General features: G+C 47.4%; 1 protein-coding gene across 1 annotated transcript; it reads left to right on the top strand.

Annotated features, from left to right (window-relative positions):
• Positions 1-317: 317 nt before the first annotated feature.
• LOC308277103 (histone-lysine N-methyltransferase SETMAR-like) lies at positions 318-3,391 on the top strand (the record flags this gene model as incomplete). The annotated part of the gene is made up of 2 exons (XM_080716173.1): positions 318-434; positions 2,624-3,391. The coding sequence occupies 2 exons, from the start codon at positions 318-320 to the stop codon at positions 3,389-3,391; spliced, it is 885 nt and encodes a 294-aa protein (XP_080572299.1).
• Between the last annotated feature and the right edge of the window lie 11,558 nt (positions 3,392-14,949).

Here is a 14,949-nt window from a genome sequence, read left to right on the forward strand (position 1 = left end):
CCCTTATTTTGACACAGAGTCTCTAGAACTGGTATTGCAGGTGTGTGCCACAGTGCTTAGCTCGTAACCACTTTTTGAGCAGCCCTCTACACGGGCCCTCTACCCAGTGCAGATGACTGTGCCCTCCAAACAAGTGCAGCGAGCCCCCGCCCCTCAGGCCTCTACTGGGGCCGTGCAAACTACAACTCCCGTGAGGCAGCGCGGCCGCGGACTACAGGTCCCAGCATCCTCCGCGAGGCGCCCGCCTGTGAGGGAAGGAGGCTCGCACCCGGCGGCCCGGTGTCGTGGAAGTTAAAGACAGGAAGTGACCTTCTGGGATGGCAGCCTCTGAAGGGACACCTGCGGCTCAAATAGATCAGCTGGATATAGCGGGAGGCCTGGAGAACTTGCCCGTGAGCGTGTGGCCGCCGGGGGCGGGGCCAGCGCCCTTCCAGGTAAGGGGGTGGCTAGTCAGGGGGCGGGAATAGATGCCCCGCCACTCTGCTTGCCAATCTCCCGGGTAGGGGCGTGGTTAGCCAGGGGGCGGGGCTAGATGCCCGAGACAGCCTCGTGCTGCCCTCCCCTCGGGGGCGGGGCTAACCAGGGGGCGGGGCCAGGTGCCCAAGAGACTGCGTGCTGCCCTCCCAGGGAGGGGCGTGCCTATCCAGTGAGGGGCGGGGCTAGATACGTGGGAGTGGCAAGCAACCCCCCACAGGGCGGGGCTGGCATCCTCCTGGGTAGAGGCGGGGCTAGCCGCGTAGGGGCGTGGCTATGTGCCCGAGAGCCGCGCGAGGCCCCGGGGGCGGGGCTAGGCGGCAGGGCGGGGCTCGGCGGCTGCTCTGGTAAGGGGTGAGGAGTCCACAGGTGGCATTTTAAAATTCCTCCCCACCTTTTCCTTATCCAGTTTCAGAGCTGTTGGCACGTGCAAAGTTCTTAAGAGGCACAGGCTTAGGTCTTTATAAACCTGTCGTCAGACCTTCGCAAGGGTTTTGCCCTCTGCAGTCTGTAGGCTGGTGATTCCTTGATGTCAAGGATCCCTTTTTGTCCAACTTTTTGTTGACAACACGGTGAAGCATCCAGAGAAAATCATTTACCTCTCTGTTCTCCAAAGTCTTATATGTAGAATAAGGGTTAAGACCTATTAATGAGTCTGCCTGATGTTTAAAAAATAAATAACGGCTCTAAAAAGTCACGCCTGGCCGAGGCTGATGCCTTCCTCTTGCTTGGAATTCTTGGGCAAATCTAAATTAGCTTCTGCAAAGCTTTCAAACCCTCCAGGGTACAGTTTAAATCATAGCAGCTCTCTTCACGCCTGCAGTTTGGAGAACTATTGGCCTGATGTATGTATTGAAGTTAACTCATTTAAACTGGACTCCGCGGTCTAGGCCTCTAAATCTGGCTACTCAGGAATTAGGCAGGAGTGTCATTAATTGAGGCCAGTCTCAGCAACACAGCCAGACCCCCATCTCCCAGCCCAAAAAACTAAAAATGGCTGGGCGTGGTGGCACATGCTTGTAATTCCAGCACTTAGGAGGCTGAGATCCAGGAGGATCGCAGTTCGCAGACAGCCTGGGCTACTTAGTAAGGTCCTCTGTAACATGGTGAGACCCTGTTTCCAAATAGAGAATAAAAAATATGGCTAGGGGTGTAGCTCGGAGGTAGAATGCCCCTCGGTTTCATCCCCAGACCCGCAAATGAAATAAAAGAACTCACTTTATTTTAAGGATGAAATTAACTCATTTAAGAATAAATGCCAGGCGTGGTGGCACACGCTGGTAATCCCCGCGCTTGGGAGGCGGAGACAGGAGGATCGCGCTGGTTCAGACTCGCTGGCTTAAGAGACCCTGTTTCCAAATAAAAATATAAAAATAGGTCTGGGAGTGTAGCCCGGAGGTAGAAGGTCTTCCAGGAACCCCAGTACCAACAAAATAATGATAATAATAATAATAATAATAATAATAATAAATTAATTTATATAAATATTCTCTTTAGAATCATCATAATCAGTACTGTCCATAAAGCCATGGGTTTTGCTGCACTCGTTATAGTTTCCAAAATGCACATGAAAATAATACTTGTTGCCGGGCGTGGTGGCGCACACCTGTAATCCCTGCACTTGGGAGGTGGAGACAGGAGGATCAAGCTGGTTCGAAGCCAGCTGTGCTGCCTTAAGAGATCCTGTTTCCAAAAATATATATATATATATATATATATATATATATATATATATATATATATATATATAATATGTCTGGGAGTGCAGCCCGGAGGTAGAATGGTTTCCAGGAACCCCAGTACCACCAATAATAAAACTAATAATAATGAAAATATTTGTCTATTATATATACATACATACATACATACATATATATATATTTTTTTTTTCAGTACCGAGATGGAACCAAGGGGCATTCTACCTCCGAACGACACTCCCAACCCTACTTTTTTTTATTTTTTATTTTGAAACAGGGTCTCACTGTGTTGCAAAGGGCCTCGCTAAGTAGCTGAGGCTGTCTGAGAACCGTGATCCTCCTGTCTCGGCCTTCCGAATGCTGGGATGACAAGCGTGCGCCGCCACGCCCGGCTCTATTTGTACTTTTGCTGGCGTGTCTCACGCTGACTTGCACCGTTTCTACGTTGACAGTACACCCCAGATCACGTCATGGGACCTGGAGCAGCCACGGACCCCACTCAGATAACCTTTCCCGGCTGCAGGTGCGGCGCCGCCCCCTGCCTCCCCGGCTCTTGCCCCTGCCTCCGCCAGGACGAGAACTATGACGAGCACTTGTGCCTCAGGGTGCTAGGCCCGGGAGCCAAGTACTCCAGGCCCGTCTTTGAATGCAACGCCCTGTGCCAGTGTGCGGACCATTGCACAAACAGAGTGGTCCAGAGGGGGCTGCAGTTCCGCCTGCAGGTGTTCAAGACAGACAGAAAGGGCTGGGGGCTGCGGACCCTGGAGTTGATACCCAAAGGGAGATTCGTCTGTGAATACGCCGGCGAGGTCCTGGGCGCCTCGGAAGCGCGGAGGAGAACTCACTCGCAGAAGAGGCAGGACCCCAACTACATCATCGCCGTCAGGGAGCACGTGTGTGGCGGGCCGGTCCTGGAGACCTTCGTGGACCCCACGTCCATCGGCAACGCCGGCCGGTTCCTGAACCACTCCTGCCAGCCCAACCTGGTCATGGTCCCCGTCCGAGTCGACTCGATGGTACCTAAACTGGCCCTCTTCGCAGCCACGGCCATCGGCCCGGGAGAAGAGCTCTCTTACGACTATTCGGGAAGGTTCCTCAACCCCGTGGAAGGGGGCGAAGAAGAGAGGCCCCAGGGCGGGCAGCTGCGGAAACCCTGCTCCTGCGGGGCCGCAGCGTGTGCCGGGTTCTTGCCTTTTGACGGTTCACTGTACTGCCCTTAGCCAGGTGTCCATCAGGAAGAGTGCAGGCGGAGGCTGGCCTCAAACCCGCGCCCCTCCTGGCTCAGCCTCCCAGTCCACGCTCGGATCTCGCAGCTCTGATCTTTTAGGAGAAACAGACTCCTGGTTGAAGCTACCAGTACTGGGCTCTCGCACCGAATCCAATCCGTATCAGGTCTGCGAACGCATCCCACCTCTTCGTTTTTACATAGATACATAACTGTTCAGAATACTCGCTTTCCCAGTTAGACATGACTAAGTGTTTTCTTGCTTGCAGGATAAAAGCAAAAAATTGTGTGTCCTTAAGTTGGGTATCTTGCCCTTCTCTTCTTTCATCCTATAAGCAGAAATGTGTATGTGATGGCCGGGGTAGGGGCAGCAATCCCAGCAGGCCACACTCCAAGGTGATCCTCAGAAAGGGTCCTGCAAGCCGGGAGTGGTGGCGCACGCTTGTCATCCCCGCGCTTGGGAGGCGAAGACAGGAGGATAGCGCAGGTTCGAAGCCAGCCGAGTTGGCGTAAGAGATCCTGTTTCCAAATAAAATATAAAATATAAAATAGGTCTGGGGTGTAGTCCGGAGGTACAAGGGATTCCAGGAGCCCCAGGGCCACCAAAAAAACAAAACAAAACAAAACAAAAAGGATCGTGCAAACTGAGCATGGTGGCGCACACTTGTAATCCCAGCGCTTGGGAGGCTGAGACAGGAGGATCACACAGGTTCAAAGCCAGCCTCAGCTTCTTAGTGAGGCTCTCAGCAACTTAGTGAGACCCTGTTTCCAAATAAAATATAAAATATAAAATAGGTCTGGGAGTATAGCCCGGAGGTAGAAAGCCTCTGGGTTCCAGCCCCAGTACCACCAAAAATAAAGAAAGAATAAAAAATAGGGCTAGGGATGTCACTTGGCGGTCAAATACCCCTAGGTTCCATCCCAATGCCACAAAAAAAGAGGAAGAGGAAGAAGAAAAGGAGGAGGAAGAGGAGGAGGAGGAGAAGGAGGAGGAGGAGGAGGAGGAGGAGGAGGAGGAGGAGGAGGAGAAGAAGAAGAAGAAGAAGAAGAAGAAGAAGAAGAAGAAGAAGAAGAAGAAGAAGAAGCAAGGGCGTGTTGAACAAATCAGCAAGGTAGAAGGTGGTATGAGTATCAGTACTGTGGAAAACGCTACGTTCTGATATCACAGCGCTGTTTCTTTAGAAGAAACTGTCTCCTTGTTTAAGCTGCCATTATTGGGCTTTTGCACCAAATCCAGCATGATTCAAGAAAACCCTAGTTCCGGGAGGCTGAGACAGGAGAATCACAGGTTCAAGGCCAGCCTCAGCAATTTAGCAAGGGCTCCGTACCTTAGTGAGACTCTGCTTCAAAATGAAAAATTCAAGCCAGGTGTGGTGGCACACACTCATAATCCTAGCACTTAGGAGGCTGGGACAGGAGGATGGAAATTTTGATTTTGTGTGTGTGTGGGGGGGTACTGTGGGAGGAACCCAGGGGCTTTCTACCTCTGGACTATACTCCCAGACTTTTTTTTTTTTTGGTGGTACTGGGGTTCCTGGAAGCCCTTCCACCTCCCAGACCTATTTTATACTTTTTTAAAATTTGGAAACAGGGTCTCTTAAGCCAGCGTGGCTGGCTTCGAACCTGCGTCATTCTCCTGTCTCAGCCTCCCAAGAGCGGGGATTACAAGCGTGCACCACCACGCTCAGCTGGTTTTTAAATTTTAATGGTGCATTGTTGCAGAGGGTTTTTTTCGGGGAGTACTGGGGTTCCTGGAAACCCTTCTACCTCCGGGCTAAATTCCCAGACCTCTTTCATAATTTTTTTTTTTTTTGGAAACAGGGTCTCTTAAGCCAGCTAGGCTGGCTTCGAACCTGCGTGATCCTCCTGTCTCGGTCTCCCAAGCGCAGGGATTACAAACGTGCGCCAACACGCCCGGCTGCAATGAATTTTGATCAATCAAAAAATAATCCCCAAAGAAAAGTATAATGCAGTACATTAAGCTCCACTCCTGGGCAGTCTCGTTCTGGCTGTGATGATTCCTAAAGAAAAGTATAATGCAATACAGTAACATCCACTAGAGGGCAGTCTCACAGTCGCTGAGATGATCCCCAAAGAAAGTAAAATGCAATACATTAACCTCCAGTAGAGGGCAGTCTCATTCTCGCTGAGAAGATCCCCAAAGAAAAGTATAATGCAAAACATTACCTTCCACTAGAGGGCAGTGTTGTTCTTGCTGAGATGATCCCCAAAGAGTAATTCAATACATTAACCTCCACTAGAGGGCAGTCTCGTCGCCGAAATGATCCCCAAAGAAAAGTAAAATGCAATACATTGACCTCCAGTAGAAGAGGGCAGTCTCGTCGCTGAAATGATCCCCAAAGAAAAGTAAAATGCAATACATTGACCTCCACTACAGGGCAGTCTCGTCGCTGAAATGATCCCCAAAGAAAAGTACAATGCAATACATTGACCTCCCCTAGAGGGCCGTCTCATTCTCACTGAGAAGATCCCCAAAGAAAAGTATAATGCAAAACATTAACTTCCAATAGAGGGCAGTGTTGTTCTCACTGAGATGATCCCCAAAGAAAAGTAAAATGAAAAACAGTAAGCTCCACTAGAGGGCAGTCTCGCTCTCGCTGAGATGATCCCCAAAGAAAAGTAAAATGCAATACATTAACCTCCACTACAGTGGAGTCTAAACTCGCTGAGATGATCCCCAAAGAAAAGTATAAGTCAATACATTAACCGCCACTAGAGGTCAGTCACGCTCTCGCTGAGATGATCCCCAAAGAAAAGTAAATGCTAAACAGTGACCTCCACTACGGCTATTCCTTCAAGTGTGTCCACTAGTGTCCAACAAAGATGGACTCCTGGCTGAAGCCTTTGCTGCACTCGTGGCACACGTCCGGCTTCTCTCTGCAGTGCTTTTTCTCGTGGACGATGAAGTGGGACTTCCGCCTAAACCCTCACCTGCCGCACTCGAGGCACATATGGCTTCTCGCCGAGTGCGTCTTCACATGGGTGGGAAGTTGCGGCAGACTGGCTCAGCTGGGCACTGAATATGGGCACTGAGTCCGTTCGGGACCGAGGTTCTCAGAAAGGTGGGCAAAGGTTTCGGTTATAGTTCTGCAGCCACTTCTCTGCAGCGATTTATTCCCTTTTTTTTTTTTAATGAAATAAACTTCTTTAAGTTCTTGTTCAGGACGCTAAAAGTGGAGATTCCTCTCCGGGGGGAAAAAAAAATCTGAAACGATTGACACGGACAAATGCCTCTTGTGCAATTGACACTTTATTCTAGGCACAAGATTTTTTGTACTTCCCTATTTCCCCGTGATTCCCTAGTAGTAAAGTGCAAACACCCAAAAAACAATAGTGAGATATACATGTAAATCACCAACCCTGAACAAGACAAAAGCAAGGCCTGTGACAGCCCAGGTCTTTGTGATTGAAATCAGTCCCGTGACCCTGCAGGTGGGTCTTGTGCTTTAAGTCAGCCCCTTTGGCCTTGCCTTGGCCTTGCAGCTGCAGAGGCTTTTAGTGGGCAAATTCCAGAAGAACAAAAGTCACATCCAAAATCCCTTGAAGAATTCAGTTTTTAAGAGTTTTCTTTAACCCTTTTGAAACCTTTTATTCCTAGGACTTAGTCCAAAGTCCTTCTCTGTCTAGCAACCTCCTTTGAACTGAATGGGGACGAAGTCCGAGATTCCAGCTTTCATACGTGTAGTTGGCGTAGGGAAATCCGTGTACATTTATGATGATTTAGAGGATTTCGATGAATGTCTGTTGGATTTAGTCTGCAATACCATCTGCTGTCTGAACGCTTCACCCTATTAAACACTTAAAATATATTTCAGTAGACAGGGCCCCCAAAACAACATGAAGTTTTTATTATATCTGTCTTTTTTTCTGTCATAACTATTTTAACCAGGTGGTGTCGCCCTGTCTCCAGGCAGTGCTATCACTAGGTGCAAAGGTCAAGATTCCTCCTACCTCTCTACTCTATTGTAATGATTAGAATGAAGGTCACAGATGGGGAGGAATTCTGCATTTGTAATTGCTGTAGCAGGAATGCTTCCACAGGATCTGAATTCTGACTAGAAATATGGCTTTGAGCAAAGCCGAGGGTGTTTAGAGGCTTAGACAAATTACTAGATAATTTATTTTCCACAGACTCAGTTTCTCTCAGTCCTGATCTTATATCACCGGAGCAATTCGTGTGGAAAGTTAAAAAAATGATTATCAAAAGAATAATAGTTATGAAAGAATATCTAGGAGTGGGGGAGTACTTTGGCCAGAGACAACACTTTCCCTCGGGGCTCTGCTTTCTTTAAGCCAGCCAAATTTTTAAAAATTATTTTAAATCATACATCACATTGGAATACAAGACTTGAGAGGATATACAAGCACACATCATCCAATTAGCCCTTATCCAGCCCCCATCCCATTCCCTCCCCCTCCCTCGATCCCATGCTTGTTTGGTGATTAACTTTGATACATATGTTTATGTATCTCCTGCTTTTTAAAGAGGCTCCATCCTCCCCTATTCCATACCCTCTGATTGGTCACCTTAATTGCTTCACTATAGGGCCCTTTCTATAGCTCGACCACTTTCTGTTGCCCCTTTCCTCCTAGTTATTGCTGATTAGCGGAAGCATCTGGTTTTAATTTTCTGCAATATTTCTTTGTGCATGCTGTGTTACAAATACCGATCCCACTCTTGATGGCCCCCGTTGTGGCCTGGCTACCCGGTGGACTGATCCAGACCTCGCTGGCTCAAGCAGCGGCCTTGCCTCATGGGAGGCCCGATTCTGGTCTCGCTTGCCCCAACACTGGCCTAAGCCCTCAGCTGGCTCCAATCCCGGCCTCGGAGGCCCCGGCACCGGCCTTGTCTCACGGCAGGCTCCAATGCCGGCCTCGCTAGCTCCAGCACCGGCTTTACCCCTCGGCAGGCTCCGATCCTGGCCTCAGAGGCCTCAATAGCGGCCTTGCCTCATGGAAGGCTCTGATGCCAGTCACTGGCCCCGGCATCAGCCTAATCCCTCAGGAGGCTCTGATTCCGGCCTTGGAAGCCCCAGCACCAGCCTTGCCTCACGGCAGGCTCCGATCCCGGCCTTGCTTAAGACAGCCAATTTTTTGCGCGTGAATCTTTCACGCACGCAAATGCCTAGGAAGAGGAATCAGAGGTGGCAGAAAGTGGAACTTCTGGTTAAAACTTTGCTCACATCGTGGCACACATAGTGCTTCTAACCCGAATGTGTCCTCTGGTATTGTCCCCTAAGACTCCGACCCGCAGGGGCTTAGAGAACGATACAGACACCTCTTCAGCTGAAATATGAATTCTTCTTTAATGGATCCTTAATTCTTCTTCATAATATCTCTGAATATCTCTGACAATGCGTACAACAAGCACAGTATATAACAGCATCATAATCCCTCCTTCTATTCCCTACCAACCCCAAGCTTCCACAGGTAGGGCATGCACATTTCTGACTCTCTCATAGGCAGGCTGGTGGTAGCATGAGGCTTTGCGTCACTGATCATTCTACAGGCACGTAGCATGGCACACTGCGCATGCTCAAGGAGACGTCCATCTTGTGAGTCTCATGACTTGGCTGCAAGCCTAGGCGCCATCTTGAGTCCATGCTGGCAACAAGCCTGGGTGCCATCTCGGTCCAGCCGAGTGGGCCCCGATATCTCCCCCTTTTTGTTTTATTAAAATAAGGCTCGGGATCGTGCCTGTCTTAGGTCGTCGACCCTCAAGGACCATTCTTACCCGTCATTGGGAGAACAATAGCATGATTGTTTCCCTGTATTAGGTTGATATGGTCCCGGGGACGATCTTACCCGTCACTGACTACCGATCCAGCATACTGAGCCATACGTGGGGAGATGAGCCAGCTTCAAGGGCTGCCATAGCTTGCACCAATATGCGCTGTTGTTGCAGTGTGCGTTGTCGAGTTCGCCTGATATATCCAACCAGGAAACAGCATGCTACCACCAGCAAGAATGCCCACAATGCCATGCTATCGTTCCCTAAGACTCCGACCCGCAGGGGCTTAGAGAACGACACAGACACCTCTTAAGCTGAAATATGAATTCTTCTTTAATGGATCCTTAATATGTCTCTTTTGAATATCTCTTTAATATGTCTCTTCTAATATGTCTGACAATGCGTACAACAAGCACAATATATATCAGCATCATAATCCCTCCTTCTATTCCCTGCCAACCCCAAGCTTCCACAGCTAGGGCATGCACACTTCTGACTTTCTAATAGGCAGGCTGGTGGTAGGCGTCACTGATCATTCTGCAGGCACGTAGCATGGCACACTGCGCATGCTCAAGGAGACATCTATCTTGTGAGTCTCATGACTTGGCTGCAAGCCTAGGCGCCATCTTGAATCCACGCTGGCAACAAGCCTGGGTGCCATCTCGGTCCAGCCGAGTGGGCCCTGACATCTCCCCCTTTTTGTTTTATTAAAATAAGGCTCTGGATCGTGCCTGTCTTAGGTCGTCGACCCTCAAGGACCAGTCTTACCCGTCATTGGGAGAACAATAGCATGATTGTTTCCCTGTCTTAGGTTGAAAGGTCCCGGGGAAGATCTTACCCGTCACTGACTACCGATCCAGCATACTGAGCCATACGTGGGGAGATGAGCCAGCTTCAAGGGCTGCCATAGCTTGCACCAATATGCGCTGTTGTTGCAGTGTGCGTTGTCGAGTTTGCCTTATATATCCAACCAGGAAACAGCATGCTACCACCAGCAAGAATGCCCACAATGCCATGCCACCCCAATCTTTTAAGAAACCCAATGTTCCATGTATCAAGTCCATCCATTGTTGTACTGTAGCGACTTCCACACGGGTAGAATTAATTGCAACGATGGATGCTCGAAGCTCAATCATGGTGTGTTCAAATTCATGGCTCCAAGTCCCTAGAAGCATCTTGCTTAATTGACGAGACAAATTACCTGCATGGGAGAAATTCTGATACTGCACATACGTTATACATAATCCAGATAATTTATGAATACATGGTACCATGGCCATTTGCCCTAGAATGTCAACCTGTTCTTGTAACAGGTCTACTCTTTGATTTGCCATTAATATGCCATCTTTAAGTTGTCCATTTATTTGAGCTTGCTGAGCCATGGCAGTAGCCGCATGTGAGGATAGGGCATTCATAGTGGCTGCAGTATTTATAGACGTCGCCAAAGCGGCAGCAGCTGTAACTGTTGCGGTCACAGAGGCCACAATTATAGCAATAAGAGCAGAAATTCCAAAATCTCTCTTTTCTCAGTTCAGCAAAACTGCACACACACAGCTTCTCACCTGAGTGTGTCCTCTGGTGGATGGTGAGGTAGGACTTCTGGCTGAAGCCTTTGTCACACTCACTACACACGTACGGCTTCTCACCTGAGTGTGTCCTCTGGATGATGAGGCGGAACTTCCGGCTAAAGCCTCTTTCACACTCACTGCACACATATGGCTTCTCGCCTGAGTTTGTCCTCTGGTGGATGATGAGCTGCAACTTCCGGCTGAAGCTTTTTCCACACTCACTGCATACATACGGCTTCTCATCTGAGTGTGTCCTCTGGTGTCTGGTGAGTATAGACTTTAGGCTGAAGCCATTGCCACACTCACTGCACACGTACGGCTTCTCGCCTGAGTGTGTCCTCTGGTGGATGATGAGGTGGGTAGAAGAAGCAAGGGCGTGTTGAACAAATCAGCAAGGTAGAAGGTGGTATGAGTATCAGTACTGTGGAAAACGCTACGTTCCGATCTCACAGTGCTGTTTCTTTAGAAGAAACAGTCTCCTTGTTTAAGCTGCCATTATTGGGCTTTTGCACCAAATCCAGCCATGATTCAAGAAAACCCTAGTTCCGGGAGGCTGAGACAGGAGAATCACAGGTTCAAGGCCAGCCTCAGCAACTTAGCAAGGGCTCCGTAACTTAGTGAGACTCTGCTTCAAAATGAAAAATTCAAGCCAGGTGTGGTGGCACACACTCATAATCCTAGCACTTAGGAGGCTGGGACAGGAGGATGGCAATTTTGATTGTGTGTGTGTGTGTGTGTGTGTGTGTGTGTGTGTGTGTGTGTGTTACTGGGGGAGGAACCCAGGGGCTTTCTACCTCTGGACTATACTCCCAGACTTTTTTTTTTTGGTGGTACTGGGGGTTCCTGGAAGCCCTTCCACCTCCCAGACCTATTTTATATTTTTTTTAAATTTGGAAACAGGGTCTCTTAAGCCAGCGTGGCTAGCTTCGAACCTGCGTGATCCTCCTGTGTCAGCCTCCCAAGCGCGGGGATTACTAGTGTGCGCTACCACGCTCAGCTTGTTTTTAATTTTTTTATTGGTGCATTGTTGCAGAGGGTTTTTTTCGGGGGTTACTGGGGTTCCTGGAAACCCTTCTACCTCCGGGCTAAATTCCCAGACCTCTTTAATACTTTTTTTTTTTTTTTTGAAACAGGGTCTCTTAAGCCAGCTAGGCTGGCTTCGAACCTGCGTGATCCTCCTGTATCGGTCACCCAAGCGCAGGGATTACAAACGTGCGCCACCACGCTCACCTTTTTTGATTTTTTTTATTAATGCATTGGTGCAGAGGTTTTTTCAGGGGGGGGAGAGTACTGGGGTTCCTGGAAACCCTTCTACCTCCGTGCTAAACTCCCAGACCTATTTTATACTTTTTTTTTTTGTAAAGAGGGTCTCTTAAGCCAGCTAGGCTGGCTTCGAACCTGCGTGATCCTCCTGTCTCCGCCTCCCAAGCGCAGGGATTACAAACGTGCGCCACCATGCCTGGCTGCAATGAGTTTTGATCAATCAAAAAATAATCCCCAAAGAAAAGTATAATGCAGTACATTAACCTCCACTACAGGGCAGTCTCGTTCTTGCTGTGATGATCCCCAAAGAAAAGTAAAATGCTAAACAGTGACCTCCACTAGAGGGCAGTATCGCTCTCACTGAAATGATCCCCAAAGAAGTAGTAAAATGAAAAACAGTAATCCCCACTAGAGGGCAGTCTCTAGATGATCCCCAAAGAAAAGTATAATGCAATACATTAACCTCCACTAGATGGCAGTCTCCTCACTGAGATGATTCCTAAAGGAAAGTATAATGCAAAACAGTGACCTCCACTAGAGGGCAGTCTCGTTCTTGCTCCAATGATCACCAAAGAACAGTAAAATGAAAAACAGTAACCTCCATTATGGGAGAGTCTAAACTCCCTGCAATGATTCACCAAGGAAAAGTATAATGCAATACATTAACCTCCACTAGAGGGCAGTCTCGTTCTCGCTGAGATGATCCCCAAGAAAAGTAAATTGCAATACATTAACCTATGGGGATTCTTCCCCGGGACTTGGGAGGGAGAGACCTGAAATGAAGACATGGCCAAGTGTCTCTTGGACAACTGACAACTTTTTTCTCTAGAACTAAGTTTTTATACCTTTCTTCCCCTGCACCAAAACCACAACTTCAAAAGAAAGAAAAACATCAAAGTACAATCTCAAACACAATACAGAATGATTGATATAGAACATACGTCATATTCTTGCAGAATACAATCATGGAGGGAAAATTAAAAAACAAGAAGAAACAAAGAGGCCTAGTTAAAGATTATTAAGGGCATGATTACAGCCAGTTCCCGCTCTCACCCGTGGGTTGGTGGTAAGAAATTCCGGAAAGCCCAGAAGTCACCCAGAGTCTCGGAATGCTTGACCTTTTGCCAAACTGCCTTAACTCTTTCGGAACCTTTCGTTCCTCAGGCTTCTTCCATGTCCTCCATCATTTCCCCCTCTTTTTATTAAGTTGATCGGCAGCTGCGGTCAGAGTGAGGTTAGAGGCCTTGGATCTGGACAAGGCTCTCTGGACCCATCCAAATCCTAAAATTATAATCATGAAACATAATCCTATAAGCAACGATTGCAATATTCCAGCTGGTGTTTTTATCAAGTTTGACAAAGGATTATTATTTATAATATTGTTCAAAGCATTAAAAAATTTATCATCATATTCAGAGGAAAGTGTATGAGCAAATGTCTCCTTAATTTCTCTTTTTAAGGCATCAATATCCAAAGAGTTGTTACTAGAGATGCTGGCTAAATGCCGATGAATAGAGTCCACTTATATTTTGTATGGTTGTATTCTAAATTAGTGACACAAAATTGACTAATGTTCCAATGACATCTCAAGGATAATCTACCGTGTCTCTACTGATTCCCTACCCATTGCAGAGCTTCTCCGAACTCATTCACCTTGTCTAACAATTGCTGATCTACTTTAGCTTGTTGTTCCCACAAGGTATGGGATTGATTATGTCAATTAGTTATAAATTCCTCGTTTCGGATAGAGTTATGCAATGCCATACCACGGAACAGCGCCCACGGAGGCAACAGTTATAAGTCCTATTATCCCGATAATGATCCATTCAATAAATCATTTTCCCCTTCTAAGGACATATTGATGAATAGAATGAACAAAAGATGATTCCTCCCAGGGATAGTTTAAAGTAACAGGTATCCAGATATGCATTCTCTGTTTGAGAATTATAAGGCTCTCCTTAGACATATTGAAATTGACAGACGTATTAACACAAGTGAATAACCTACAATTATAACGTGATATACTATTCTGTTGAGCTATTAATGTGCCCATGGCTAACAAATAAGGGGGTCTTATGCATGCCTGTATCCAGAATTCTGTAGTATAATTTACAAAATATTTTGGGGAGTTCCTACAGAGGCATAACTCCAGCCAATTTTAATGGATGCAAAGCGGCTACAAGTTTCCATACGTGCCACTGCTCCCGCCCTACAAGGCCAGAAGCCACAATGTGAGGCCTAGGCAGAGCCAGCCCTCCATTGTGCCAGGACATTATATCATTTGCTTGTTGTCAAAAAAAAGGCATTCTCTTGATGTTTAGGTTCAGTAACATTCCAATGTATGGTATGATTATTACAATAAACATGGTCATTATGCTCTTCATCACAATCAGTAAAGTACCCATATGGCCCCCAGTCCACAAAAGTGAATTTTTTGTGAGTAGCAACCCGGGCCAATTTTGCTCTACATGTGTTCCAATGTAGTGGAGCATAGTTTCTTTTTCTCCAAGAAACTACTTCACACGGTGAATCTGAGGGAGCCATAAAAGCAGTGGTATAGTTACTCATATGATGAGGAGCCACCAAATCAGTAGCATTGAGCAGGAAAGAAAAAGCAGCAAAAAATCCAAGATGAAATCCAGTCCCATTGTTAGCATTATACCCCCCAAATTGAGGAAATATCAGGAGAAATATATCAATTCCCCCAAAGCAAATAGGTAAAGTCGTATATCCCAATGTAAAGTTTATCAATTTTCCTTCTTCAGCCAGATGGCTCGGTGGTGACTTCTTCCAGGGAGGCGGCATCATTTCTGAATCGTTGGTAAACACTAGTGGTGCATTATCTGTCCAATCAACAAGTTCTACCAATGGAGGAAAAGGAATGTAGTCCAATAAGTATAATTGTCGCCACTCATCCCTGAAGCACAGGACAATATGGCAATTATTGCTAAAAACATCTTGTCTGGTGTT

The sequence above is a fragment of the Muscardinus avellanarius genome (genome assembly GCF_963383645.1).
Source record: "Muscardinus avellanarius genome assembly, chromosome: 19".
Classification (NCBI taxonomy): Eukaryota; Metazoa; Chordata; class Mammalia; order Rodentia; family Gliridae; genus Muscardinus; species Muscardinus avellanarius.